The 13970-nt window shown below is 31.8% G+C and overlaps 2 protein-coding genes across 5 annotated transcripts; one reads left to right on the plus strand and one right to left on the minus strand.

Moving 5' to 3' along the window:
* Positions 1–1164: 1164 nt before the first annotated feature.
* Positions 1165–4042, minus strand: LOC108777428 (uncharacterized). Of its 4 annotated transcripts, none has more exons than XM_018544313.1 (6): positions 3976–4042; positions 3647–3879; positions 2645–2802; positions 2391–2581; positions 1983–2262; positions 1165–1887 (listed from the first exon to the last, which is right to left on the minus strand). In XM_018544313.1, exons 2-6 carry the CDS (start codon positions 3859–3861, stop codon positions 1637–1639), a joined length of 1095 nt encoding a protein of 364 aa, XP_018399815.1. In that variant the 5' UTR covers positions 3862–3879; positions 3976–4042; the 3' UTR covers positions 1165–1636. The 4 variants fall into 4 exon arrangements, with proteins under 4 accessions (XP_018399815.1, XP_018399818.1, XP_018399817.1 ...); XM_018544316.1 differs by having other exon boundaries at positions 1165–1543; positions 1619–1887; positions 3647–4034; XM_018544315.1 differs by having other exon boundaries at positions 3992–4027.
* A 584-nt stretch (positions 4043–4626) lies between these two features.
* Positions 4627–11332, plus strand: LOC108777357 (acyl-CoA-binding domain-containing protein 5-B). The gene is made up of 8 exons (XM_018544223.1): positions 4627–4704; positions 6268–6544; positions 6639–6811; positions 9133–9326; positions 9398–9560; positions 10124–10272; positions 10344–10694; positions 10808–11332. Exons 3-8 carry the CDS (start codon positions 6751–6753, stop codon positions 10949–10951), a joined length of 1062 nt encoding a protein of 353 aa, XP_018399725.1. The 5' UTR covers positions 4627–4704; positions 6268–6544; positions 6639–6750; the 3' UTR covers positions 10952–11332.
* The last annotated feature ends 2638 nt before the right edge of the window (positions 11333–13970 follow it).

Genomic DNA, 13970 nt, shown 5'->3' on the forward strand with positions numbered 1-13970 from the left:
ATTTGTACATGCAGTTGAATTTTTAGTACCTTTTACTAGTATTTTATATATGACATTTTTTGATTGTTAACGAATATATATTGTTTTTTGTGATTTCGCATTGATAACAGCGAGTTTACTCTCATTAGCCTATTTATTCTTTGTATTTGGAATAATCATAAAATCTGGCCGAGTTTTAGGTAAAAATTTCGAATAAATAATGATAAAATTACTCAGGATGTTGCGTTACTCCACGTAATTAATAGCGTTTTCTCTTGGCTGCACCAGTGCAACACTCAGCTTAACTTTTGCACTAGTTCATCTTTCTTCCTTTTCTCTTCAGGAGAAGGGAAAAGGAAAAAAGATGAACTGGTGCAATCATCTTACACTGGTGCAGCCAAGAGAAAACGCTATAAGAATGGTTGAGTCATAATTGACAGGTCTTGGATTCGATCTCTCAACTGACAAATTTTAATCTGCTTAAAGAATTGGGGTTGAATGGACAATGTTGAATAATGGACAATGGTTATATGGAATACTGAATAGTTGCACAATGATATGATAACTCATTTCCGATTAATTTCATAGTTATTGGCCAGTTCTGAGTGACTAACAATAAGTTAATCAATTTTTAGAATTATTTGAATAATTTACTTTATTTTACTTATAATTTAATTATTTGAATAATATTTATTAATCTCTTTTACCAGCAGTTGCACAATTATCATTATCAAGCCCTTTGGATGTGCATAGAAATCTTTACCAGATCTAAGTATCTAAAAACAAAATTTCTTAATATTCATAGCATCACACTTTTATAAATAAAGTTTTGTGTTATCTTTTTATTTGTATAGAAATCCTTACTGAGAGAGGTTAAGGCCTGACTTGAGCTATGGAATCATAGGATACTTTATTTGCATATGTAGTATTATAAATTATTGTACATATTATTATATACTGCATTTTTTTACAATTTGATGATAAAAAAATAATTAAAATTATGTACAAAACATTCCTAAAATGTCATAATACCAAAATTATTAAATATGAAGTAAAAAATATTTTATTCTATAATAATAATAAGTAATCCTACTTTATGTAAATTATAAGACAATATTGCTGAATGTCTAAGTGATATATATATGTTCATAAATAAACTGCTTATTCAAATTTGTATTTTGTGGTGTTGTAAATGTGTGTGTGTGTGTGTGTGTGTGCGCGCGCGCGTGTGATGTCTTCATAAAAATAATCTCACATAAAACACATTTCGGAAACAGTTTTCTGAATAGAGGATAAAAAAGTACATAATAATAGCCCATTACAGCATGTCAGTAATTTTTTGACACTAAAATAATACAAAATAGAACTGCTTTCTTATCTGTTGAAGAAAAAAACCTAGTACGTTTTTCTTGTGTTTTGATTTCAATCATGATAATATATATGTATGTCGTGTATACGTACATCCATGATCATTCTATAAATCTTTTTCCATAACTATATTTATTTTCTGTGCCAATTACAATATAAAAAAAGTTTTATAACTGCCATTACTGCATAGAAATGCCTGTAAACAGTTAGTCAAATAGAAGTTAATTTTGTTATTTTAGCTAAATTAAAATTATGATGAATGAATATTCACCTTATACAAGATAAATATTTATTCATAATGTTCATGAAATCTATCATCGTGACCCCAAGCCTTGTTTCTTTCTCTCGGTAGAGTTGTCTTCAATGAATTTGATTTTGCATTAATATCAGTTCCTTTTTTTGGCTTATCCAGTGCACCTGAGCCGCGTATCGCTCTTGGGACGTTAGTATTTTTTGCATAATTGCCATGTTCAGGAACATCATTTTTTACTTCTTCTTTTACAATTTGTTGATTATTCTCAACTTCCCACAATTGATTATCTAGAACACCAAAAAATTGCTCGATTTACGATAGTAGCGGAGATATTATTCACGTAATATATTTATATGTAAGTTGTTATAATGTAAGTTATTACCATTTTCAGTCTTTGTCGTTACGATCATTTTTAATTGTTTTTGAGAAGATGGAGACTCAAAAGAGAGAGACTTGATATTTGAGAAATAAAAATTTATTAACCGTGTGTCTTTAATTTCATAGTCGTTATTGGCTAACTCTACGATTAGTAATAATGCCGCATAGTTTTCGGGACTGAGCTTCGGGAAGTTTTCATCTATTATCAATTGCCTGATTGTCATTATTAAATTCTCTAATCCATTTGGGCATACTGCATAAAGATCTTTACCAGATCTAAGTATCTAAAAAAACGAGATTTCTTCTTAATCATAAAATCACACTTTTATAAATAAATGAAGATTATTATCTTCAAAAATTATTGGAGTTTTATTCATATTGAATGTCACTTCATGTACATTCAAAACCTTACCTGTTTCATGACGAAATAAATATTATCCTTAGGATTATCTTGCAGCAGATCTTCCATATATTGAATTAAGGGTTCAGCCAATACTTTCAATCTATTTCCATTGGACAATTTCATGTGATAGTAAACATCTGCATGAAGTAAAGCTTTATTGGCAAATGCTCTTTGATCCTCTGCTCTATCTTTTTGTTTAGCTAAAAGAACAATATCAATATAGCATAATGTAAAATAGGAGATTAAAAATAAAAAATACCTACATATATAATTATCCTGAAGGAAACGCAAGAAGAGGCTTCGTATAGAATTTTCATTATTATCTTCTAATCGAATAATCGGGACACTGCTGAATATTATTGCTATTTTTGTGGTCAAGGAGTGGTATATAGCCTGCTTCCAAAGAGAGTCGCATACAGATCTAAAATTTACGACTTTGTGTTGGAATGATTGCTAAAGAGAGGAAAAAAAGTTCAGCTGCAAAGAGAGTAAACCTAAATATTTACATCTTCTCTTTACTGTCTTTCATCTTTTTCTTTCCAACATCTGACTATAAGAAGTCTGTTCTTTTCAGCTGAATTTCTTGCATGATTCATCTTTCCTTTGGCACTTTCCATTCAGTGACATAATTCAATACAAACATTGTTTTATCTTTCTAGAAATTTTAGTGAGTAATAAAGACTGTTTTCCTTGTAGAGATTGTTAAATGTTATGCTATTTTTGTTATTCATTGGCCACATTCGGCAGAATGTTTATTTTACAATTGCTAGAAGTTTTTTTTCACTGAAGTAGGATTATTTCTTTAGATTTAAAAGTATAATTTAATCAGGATATAGAAAACTTTCAATATCCTCAATGTCAAGAAAAATAAAACAATGTTTGAATTGATTATAGATGCTTTCTGTCTAGTGACACAAGTAAACACAAGTATCATTGAATCTTTGTTAGTCATTGAATCTCAAGACAGAATGATGTTTGTGTTGATTTATGTCACTAATTCTTATTTGCATCAATATAGATTAACTTTAATTTTAATTCAACTTTTTTACTCCAAATAATTTTACATAATTTTTTTAGTTGTAAGAATTAGAAAAACAAACGGTAAGTTGAATCAAGTTAATCTTGTTAGAAATTAAAATAAGTAGAAAGCACCGTGTCTCCTAAAAAAAAACAATCAGCAATAGAACAACACTTGTGCCAATTTTTGTCACCAAATGGTAAGCATCCTGTGTTGCTTCCCAAAGGGAAACTCCAACTCGTAATACCTCAGATTATCCTCTTTGATTACAATAATCAACAGCTTCATGATATCCTCGATTAAACTGTCCTCATTCTCATTGTATAAAGTTATCTTTTCTATTATATCCTTCAGCACCTTGTTATTACTGGACGTGCTTCCTCCTGGTCTACGTAGCCCCTGATCCTTGTCCTGACTCTGGTTTTGACTGGACCATCCCCGACCGCGACCGAATGAAGTCATCCTTGAACTTAACAAAGCCTGCTTGACACAAAAGATATATGTCAATAGATTCCCAATGACTGAAATGTAACGTGATTCAAAAACTTTATTGAGAAATACAGTATGCAAGGATACGATCTGATTCAACAACTTGTTTCTCCTCGTCTCCTCGTCTTCTCCTCTTCGATCGGCAATATCGGCATGAACCATACCATGGTGGAAGACTTCCACCATGAATCATACGGGTTTACTGGTACATTTCTTGACGGTGTACTTTTGCGCTTTCTGCACTTGTGAGTTCTGTCAGTGTAATGGTCTGTTCATATCTTCTTTTCATGCATCGTTTGTTTTTCTCTTTTTTTCTCTAGTATGGAGAGAGAAAAAGAGGAAAATGCAAGTTTGAGCCATTCAACAAATAATATATCATCAAATAGGTATATCTCGTCGATGGTTTAGCTAAACAGAACAGACCGTCTGTATAACGGTTGAACGTTGTAGAGAAAAAAACGAAAGATAGTAAAAATTTAAAGGGAAGGTAAATTTTTACATTTTTTTTTTCACTCTTTACTGAATATTTTTATCTTTTGTTTTTCCTTTCTTTCTATTTAATATCGTATCTGCGCAGCTAATTTGTAAGCCTTGCAGTAATAAAGTGTAGAAAGTGCAAACGGAACAAATGCATCTTTCGCCGAATTATCAATGCGCCGCCTGGCAATTGCCGCCAGCGACTTCGCGTTTAAATTTCTCCAATTTCGTCTGTTATAGATAAATTATGATACATAGTCACGCGATCCGGAGCTGTGTGGACGCCGATTAGTTCCTGGACAGAGAAGGAAAAGCAATAGCAAGAAGTCGACAAATTTGGTTAGCATTTAACTCTTTCAAACGGATAATTTACAAATTACACCGTACAGAGTATTTGTTAGATTTCTTCGAACGTAGATAGCGAATCGATCGAAGCTCGTTACGCTTCGCAATTACGCTCGCTCGAGTGAATTCGCGTGCGACAGTTGAATTTCTGAAAAGTCGGGACGGAATTGCGGAATTGTTGCCTCTTTCTCCGATGTCGACCAGCGTAGCGTATCATCGTGGATCTGATAGTTCGACAGGTGCCTAGATGCGATAATTGTGCAATTTTACATTCATATAATTATAGCGACATCAACATATGGTATCTACGCGATAACAAGCTAAGATACGGAATTAATTAAACGGTAGAAATCTGCCAATCTACTCCGAGTGATAATAATTGTGAAAATTTATTTGTCAGGGATTATTTTCAGTTTAGGTTTAGGTGATGAATTCAGGTATAATACTAGATAAATAAGAAGAATTTAAGTTAATGGTGTCATTCTGTCACATAAAAATGTGACAAAATAATTATTTAATTTTATTTGTTACAGATTATGTTTAATTTATATAATGTTTACCTGTGTGATATGCAAAAAAAGAATACCAGCGAAATGAAAGATCTTATAATGTCTGCTATGAGAAAGCTATGATAATTATTAATTATTTGATTTTATTTATTAAAATTTATTCGTAATTTACATAATATTTATTGTTTGCAACAAGCTAAAATACTAATAATAAATGAAAAGATGTTACTGTCTATTTTCCAACAAAGTAATGACAATACTGACAATCAATAATAATATAATTTTATTTGTTAAGAATTATTTCTCATTTATATAATGCTTACCTACGATAAGCTAAAACAGAAAATTAGATAAATAAGAAGATGTTAATGTCCATTCTGATAAAGCTGTGATTAATATAATCATTTATCTGTTAAGAATTTTTTTTTAGATAATGTTAGTTTACAATAAATTAAAACAAAATACTAGCTAAATGAAAAGATGTTAATATCTACTCTAAGAAAGCAGTCACAATTAATAAATTATTTAATTTTATTTGTTAAAGATTGATTTTAAACAATTGAGAGAAGTTTGGAAGTTAATTTGTATTAATAATTATGCAACGTTTGTTTACAATAAGTTAAAAACAGTGGACCAGCTAAATAAGAAAGCTGCAACAATTAATATAATCATATAATTTTATTTGTAGATTTTCTATCAATTAACTTTAAGGAAAGAAAACTGCTCTATTAGTGCTAAAATATTATCATACACTTTAAGGCAAAGAAAACGTATGTATGATGAATTATAACAAGTACCCAAGAAAAACTGTAGGATTTTAAAAAAAAGCTCCTCCCCCTCTCCCTCTCCTGCTTTCTAAAGGTTAAACAGTAGAGTCCTTTAAACAGCAGATTAATGAGAGATTGATGGGGTTTCGTCAAGAATTAAAAGGAAAATTTGTGTCGTCTGTTTGTGACAAGATAAGGCACGAAAACTAGTTTAATAGGAATTAATATCAAAGAATTAGTTGAGAGAATTATCAAAATTAATTTGTATTAATAATTTATAGCTGCTTGAGATTATTCCTTGGACAACTCAGGCTTGCGCATGCCCGCGAATATTACCCCGAACGGCCGCCAATCGTCAAACCGTATGGTAATCCATAGCAACAATCTGTCAGTCATCGTCAGTACAGCCAGTCATCGTCATCGCAGCCATCGCGTGACCCGCCCGGATGATCAACATCCCGACAGACATCAACAACGGCAGTCGGCTCAGCAGTCCCTCGCGGTTTGCATTGTGGCCAGGCCAGTCCGCTTCTCGACGGAGGACGAGTCGTCGTAACAGTTAGTAGTCGCCAGTCGTTGGCTAGGTACGCCACGCTTGTGCTGCGTCGATCGGTCCCGGAGTGCTTTTCCTCCCTTTCCTTTTTATTACCAGAAGGTACAACCGACGTAGCCGAGGGAGCCACGTCGTGTCCTAAAAAGGAATAGAATACCAAGGGAAAGAGAGATAAAATAAAAGGACACCGTTGCTCATCCGTCCAGGAAACATGACGACGGAGGAGAAGTTTAATGCTGCCGTGAACGTGATCAGGAGTTTGCCGAAAAATGGTACGATAATCATACCTACGTTATCATCGCATTGGCATGGCGAGTTACGACGCGCCTCAAGAGCGCGGATGCGTATCTCGAAAGTGAATTTTTCCTTTGCGTGTATACACTCTGAAACATTTTACCTCTTACACACTCGCATCCGCTGTTGCGTTCGCCTGAGAACGCGGCAGATATCACAGTACAATCGTTTTTTGCTTTCCACGCTTGTTGATTTCTTTCCCTTTCTCGCCTCTCTTCCTTCATATAACTTTACTACGTGTTGACTAAAGTCCACTGTCGATATTTATCTTCCTCGCGCGAGAATCGCTCATTTACTTGGTCACGATGAAAAGCCGATAATAAGTAGTTTTTTTGCGTATTTAGAAGCGCCGAGAAACCCGACTGCAAGATTATTATATACATATGATATATATATATATTTTATTTATATAAATTTTCTGGACAATTCGGATATTTTATATAATTTCTTTTAAATCTGAAAATATATTCAAGCAATGACAGTAAAAATCATACGACATGGGTCTTTAAATTTCTAGTTTTTTTCATTATCGCAGGTGTTTCTATTATACGGAAACAAACACGAAGATTTTACATGCATCGTTACGCGCTACCGTGCGGAGAAATTGGCAAGATCTAATGATGTTCGAGGAAAGTGAATGTTCTCAAGTCAATTTCTTATTCGCGGTGTCGAGAGTGATATTAGGACAAAAAATTTTCCGAATGCTCGCTCACTGTACGGAAGGAGCCTCCATGTCTGACTCTGGTCTATGGATGGCACACATTTCGATATTCTCTACGTTGTAGACACAAATGACCTTCACATTTGATAATTAAGCCAAAAAAGAGACAAGTTTTCTAATTTGTATTCCTGGTTATTATTATTTAGTCTTTCTAAGAAAAGGAAATAACAATTTTTTTCTTTGCAGAAGAATTAAATAATGATTATTTTTTTTATGAAAGTTTTTTATTAGGACCTGACATTAAATAATGAATAATCGTTTTTTAATCAAAATGTTTCTATTATTATTTTCAATATAGTAATAATATTGATTTTGTATCATTTATATCTATATACATAATGTGCATTTTTTTACTATTTAGCCTTGATGTTTTATATTGTAAGTATACTTTCCAGTCACTTCATATAGAGCTAAGTGACTGTATTACTCCCCAGTCCCCACTTTACTTTCTAACAGTGCAAGATACGCTTAGTGGTTAAAACTAGAATGTTCCTCTTCACTGATCACAAAAAAATAACTTATATTGCACCAGCAGTTATGAAATTTTGTTAACAAGAGCGCGTATTATTTAACGTTAATTATTTATTTCCAGGTCACTGGCAATATATAAAATATAAAATTAAAACTTGTAATTATGCATAATCTCTTGATACTTAAGCTTTACACTCTTGTACTATGAACTTGCTTATTGGCAAAAAACATATAGACTTAATTGCAGTGCAACGGTGAAGTGTACATTATACACAATATAAGAATTGCGAATTTCATATAAATACATGCATTTGAATTTTGTTGAAGATACCTTAATAAGGCATTGCTAGCTAAGATAATAAGCTTTCACAATAATTACTATAACAGTTATTTTCTATTAACATTAATTTCGAAGATCATGAATTCCATAGAAAATACAATCAAAATTTTTCACCATTCTAATATTTATTATTATCTAATAAACTTATGTATTTTAAAGTAAATATATATTTTTGTATATGAAGAATTAAATTTTTATGTTTTAATAATTACTTATATAATTATTTCAATATTGAGAGTTTTTATAATTATTATTATTAATTAATTTACTATTACTTAGTATGCGCTCCATAGTTCAGATAATTAAAAATTTAGCTATAAGTTTATTCTTTTTAACTGAACTTTTTGCACGATTCTTTTTTTTCTTTTCACATAGAAGAGGAAAACTATAAAGAACACTAGAAGAAACAAACTCTATGAATTTGTATATTTGGAACTGAGTACGAATCTATTTGTATAAATAAAACGCAGATATATATAAATAGAATTCTATTGTACAGAATTATGTCATGTGATGATGTATAAATTATCATATCATTTATCTATTTTGTCATGCCTAAGAGAATACTCTTTAACTGTTTGGCTAAGAGGTCAAGGAGATAGAAGTAAAAACATCATCATTGTGTCTCCATTTAATACTCGGTTAATCATTTAAAAAACATACATATTTGGATGCTGTAATGTGTTGTAACATTTAATATCTAATTTAATTAGAATAATAAGACTAATGAGGAATATTTTATAATTTTAATAAATAACGTTTTACAGGAGCGTATCAGCCCAGTCATGAGATTATGCTGCGTTTTTATTCGTATTACAAACAAGCGACTGAAGGACCCTGCCAACAATCTAAACCCGCATTTTGGGAGGTAGTGAAGAAAGCGAAATGGGATGCATGGACACGTCTTGGAAATATGAGCCGTATAGAAGCCATGAATAATTATGTGGAGGAACTGAAGAAAGTAAGTATGATTGTAGACTAAAAGCTCACGCAAGACGAATGTATTAAAGGAGAATCATCATCATATTGCAGATTGTCGAGACAATGTCTTACACAGATAATGTGGCAACGTTTCTCGGCAGTTTGGATTCCTTTTATGAAAGTGTACCAGCTGAAGATTTGGAATTGCTCGTGGGACCAGTACTGGAGCGTATGCGCTCCCAACCGGGATCACCATTGTCTGGTTCACCATTAGGTTAATTTTAACTTTTAGTAATATTTTATACAAATAACATTTGCAAGGCCTACAAATACTTTAGATGTAAACAAATTTGTGTGAAAGTAGGTTACAAGATATTCTATAATAGTAGTAATACCGGTATAATACCGGTATTTTCGAAAAATTATACCGGCAGTATATGTCATACCGGATGCCAATACCATCACCGGTTTACACTAATTGGTTTTACTTTGATTTTTACATAATATCGAAAAATACTGATGTATTACTGGTATATTACCGGTATTTCTATATCGTTTTTAATCACGGACATATATTTTGAATCGAATATATCAAGAAATAAGCTAAAATAATTTTTATTTAGATAAACATGTTTACTAAAAATTTAAATCGAAGATATTAAAAAAATATTTAAGATATTTATTAGATCACTTATAAAGAAACAAATTTCTATCAGAATTATCAATGTTATCATATATCGTAATATGATAACAGTATATTTCAAGTTCTTTAAGCATAATATATATCGAAAAATATTTTCTTTTGTATAAAGCTATTTTTCTCATTTTATTATTTAGTGTCGAGAGAAACATCACCTCACAGAGTAATGAATGCTTCTCGGCATATAACGAGCAGTTTGGAAACTAGCCCGACCAGCAGCCGTACTGCAAGTCCGCTACCACAGGATACTGATGGCGAAGAAGAGGAATTTATAGATACTGTTGAAGTATGACATTAACATTACATTTCAGATTACGTCAATCATTCTATTTTACAAATAATTGAATTTTATTGCAGTCAGCGCCGGAGAGAGCGCAAAAAGATGCACTTAAATCCACTATTGCTTCTCAAAAGGTACAAACCACAGCAAAGAACGGAATTGATCATTCAAGTACAGAAAATGTTATAAAAGAAAACACTGAATTAACTAATGGATACAGTAATACTAATGGTCACGTGGAAACGATATCGGAGAACCATAGAGAGAGAGGTAGACAGAGAACGAAGAAAGATGACAATAAGGTTAATGCAGAATTCATGAATCAAATCGCGACAACTATGCAGCATCTACAAAGAGATTTAGATCGCATAACGGCTAGAGTACGAGGTTTGGAAGGGCAAGCCCTGCAAGCACTGGCGCCACCAACAGTACGTAACATATTTATTATTTAGTTATATTTAATTTTAACAAGAAAAATAATACCTTGGATCTTTTTGAAATAACAGAATGAGAATTATTTCTCGTCATTTATTTATTTTAGGAGCACACTGTTAGACGAAAGTATGCAAAATGGTGGCCATTGCAAGAATGCCCTCCGCGTTTGTTTGTTTTACTAATCTTATGGCCATTTGTTGCTCACTTACTGATCAACTTTATGCAGCGTTATCGCCAACGAAGACTGTGATGTCACGACTATCATTCCTACGCTGAGAACACATTTCCCACTGTTTGGGTTATTAATATTGAGTTATAGTAAACGTACACACAGATTTTTTTGTTTAGTTATATATATATATTCTTTATAGAGACAAAGCTGTCCTAATGCAATCTACGATTACATTAGTAAACGTGAATTGTGATAAAAATGACTAGATCAATCTCTGTATATTTTTGCATATGCGGTCTGTTTCGGAAGTTGCACTTTCTCTTGACTGTAAATTCACCACTGAATAACGGTCGATTGATTCACAGCGAAAGTTCAATTGAAGGAACTTGTGTAGTTATGTTAAGTAACAGATATATATAACTTATAATACTTTGTTTTTTACGCATTTTTATAAAACGATACAAACTATCCTAAAATATATATAAAAAGGTACACAATTTGTGTTCTTTTGTATATTCATGTTTGTATTGTTTTATAATGAAGATATCTATGATGTTTTTATGTACACTACATAGATGTACGATGTTTTACAGCATATTTAAAAATGTGCGAAATAATACATAGATATATGAATTATTTTATTCCTCGTGTCTATATTTCAATGTTTATATTTTAGAAAGAGGTTCGTGACTTCCGGGACAATCTGTATAAAACTTATAAAGGTATAGTTCTATATTAAAATGTTTTTTAAGGTGGATTGTATGTAATATATTTAGCTCTGTAGTCGTATAGATTGTAATATATTCATACAGAGAAAGTAAATCTTTTTGTACATGCGACAGTGTGCAATAGTCAGTTTTACGTGTAAATTATGTGGGTTTTTAAGAAAAAAAAAAAAAGAAAAAACTTTTAAAGTGTATAACTATCGACATTGCGCGACAACAATGATAAATATTAATTACAATTAATATGGATTATAATTCCAATTTCAAAGGGACATTTATACATACTGAATAAATTGCGATAAATTTTATGTACATATGTGCAACGTGAAAATATACAAATTTTTAATTATCAACTAAAATTTGTCTCACACTTATATACATTTCTTTTCTCGCTAGTAAAATATTTTACAACTAAATTCGCTCGCCATTGTTGATACAGTGAGAGCGCCCGTTCCCTTTTAGCCACATTTTTTCCATGGAGGGGAGAAAGTAGAAAAGGAACAAAGTAGAAAGTATAGCTAAAGTACTATTCCTAGCTCTTGATGAATAGCAAGTCATGTAGACGTGTACACAAGGTGAATCAGCAAGAACACTTTCTTAGATGCAAAGCTGCAAGAAAATAAATAGAATAAAACTTAGATAACTTTTCACAGAGAACTAATGTATTGAGCATCACGTCTTCGCTTTCTCTGGGTATTTTTTTTTCTAATAATGTAAGATTAATGATGTTTCTTTTGATGGAGTATATATTTGTGTATTTCTCATATTTTCTGCTGATGTCAAAATGAATTCAATTGTACAGCGTTCTGAAATAATTTCAGAACGATATACAATCGAATTCATTTTAATATCAAGAAATATGTGAAGAATTTAAAGACATAACTTTATCGAAAAAAAAAAATGGAGAAAAACATGATCCGCGCGGTTTCACAACTTGCGGTTCAACTTACTCTTCATCTCTTTTCAATTCTAGAATTGGAAAGAGATGAAGAATAGTTAAACCTTGATTAAATAAAAATTAATTAATCGCGAAACCGAGCTTAAGCTTGTGTTGTGTACTTGACTATTGGAGTATTATAAAACTATGTCATTTACAAAATCGGTATATTTGGACACAATAATTTAAAAACAAATTTGAAAAATAGAGGCTATGAGTCAACGCAAGATGTATATTGCTAATATTAAAATTTAATAATATAATTTTAAATACAAACATTTCAACCGACATTAGGTCATCTTCAGTGTAGTTAATAAATTTAAATAAAAATACAAAAATTAAAGTTAAGTAGCTTTAAACTTATCGATTATGTTAAAAGATTATAAAACAATCATGTATAGATGTTTATATGGTACACAATGTGACTCTATTTGTATTTTTATTTAAATTTATTAACTACACTGAAGATGATCTAATGTAGGTTGAAACGTTTGTATTTAAAATTATGTTATTAAATTTTAATATTAATTAACAGTATACATCTCGCGTTGACTCATAACCTTTATTTTTCAAATTTGTTTATGCCATTTACATTAATATGTATAAGAATATTAAAAATGCTTGAAAAAATTAGGATCTAATGAAGAGATCTTTATAAAATCTCTTTATTCAAATATCTCTTGAAATTTATTAAAATTATTATTTATATCAGTATGCAAAGAAATGTTAAAAATATTTGAAAAAATTAGAATCTATATATATGACGAGATATTTTCAAATTCATTCAAATACTTGTCTCTTTAAATTTACTAAAGCTATTTTACGTTCTAACGCTGTATGTTTCAAAACGTTAAAAATAGGAATCATTTAAAGTCTATAGATTTTTTTTCAAGTCTAAAAGAGGTCTTCGAGTTTTATGTTTGTCGAATAATTATCGGTGATTCATTCACGCTATACATGCGCTCAATGTCAAGTGCCAGCAAAGAGAACCGTGCTTCACGAAGGTCGGAATGCAACTCGCGCTTCTCGTTGCAAGAACCCGCTGTACAACAACCGGCGGTGCAACTTGCTGCATGGCTCGTTTACAATGTTTACATAATAGGACTCCCCTACACTCCTCTATTTTGGAACAGCTGTTTTCTTGTCAACTACACTTCTCCCGTCTCTATCCCTCTTCCCGTTGCACTTGACCACGTGACCGTGCACAAGAGAGACTGGAGAAAGTGAAGGGATGACAAAGAGGGAGAATAATACGCCACGTATTTCTACTACTACATCATAGTAGGAACATAAAGAGCGAGAGAGTGGACATTGGAGCGGATGGGAAGCGGAAGATTCGGACGGTGGGGGAAGATTTTAGGTGGGGGCAGGTGGGGGACAACCCGACAGTCCCGGCAATGGGATCCTTTTGTATTCGAATGTGTGTGAAGTTGTG

The sequence above is a fragment of the Cyphomyrmex costatus genome, unplaced genomic scaffold (assembly GCF_001594065.2).
Source record: "Cyphomyrmex costatus isolate MS0001 unplaced genomic scaffold, Ccosl1.0 scaffold43, whole genome shotgun sequence".
In the NCBI taxonomy this organism is placed as follows: Eukaryota; Metazoa; Arthropoda; class Insecta; order Hymenoptera; family Formicidae; genus Cyphomyrmex; species Cyphomyrmex costatus.

Bases quoted from the DNA above. Each gene is read 5' to 3' on its own strand.
- LOC108777428 (XM_018544313.1), bottom strand. From the start codon at position 3,861: ATGACTTCATTCGGTCGCGGTCGGGGATGGTCCAGTCAAAACCAGAGT. The intron at 2,803-3,646 runs GTATTACGAGTT...CGTAAATTTTAG, and splicing joins ATCAAAGAGGATAATCTGAG to ATCTGTATGCGACTCTCTTT. The intron at 1,888-1,982 runs GTAATAACTTAC...TTGGTGTTCTAG, and splicing joins AACGACAAAGACTGAAAATG to ATAATCAATTGTGGGAAGTT.
- LOC108777357 (XM_018544223.1), top strand. From the start codon at position 6,751: ATGACGACGGAGGAGAAGTTTAATGCTGCCGTGAACGTGATCAGGAGT. The intron at 6,812-9,132 runs GTACGATAATCA...AACGTTTTACAG, and splicing joins CAGGAGTTTGCCGAAAAATG to GAGCGTATCAGCCCAGTCAT. The intron at 10,695-10,807 runs GTACGTAACATA...TATTTATTTTAG, and splicing joins AAGCACTGGCGCCACCAACA to GAGCACACTGTTAGACGAAA.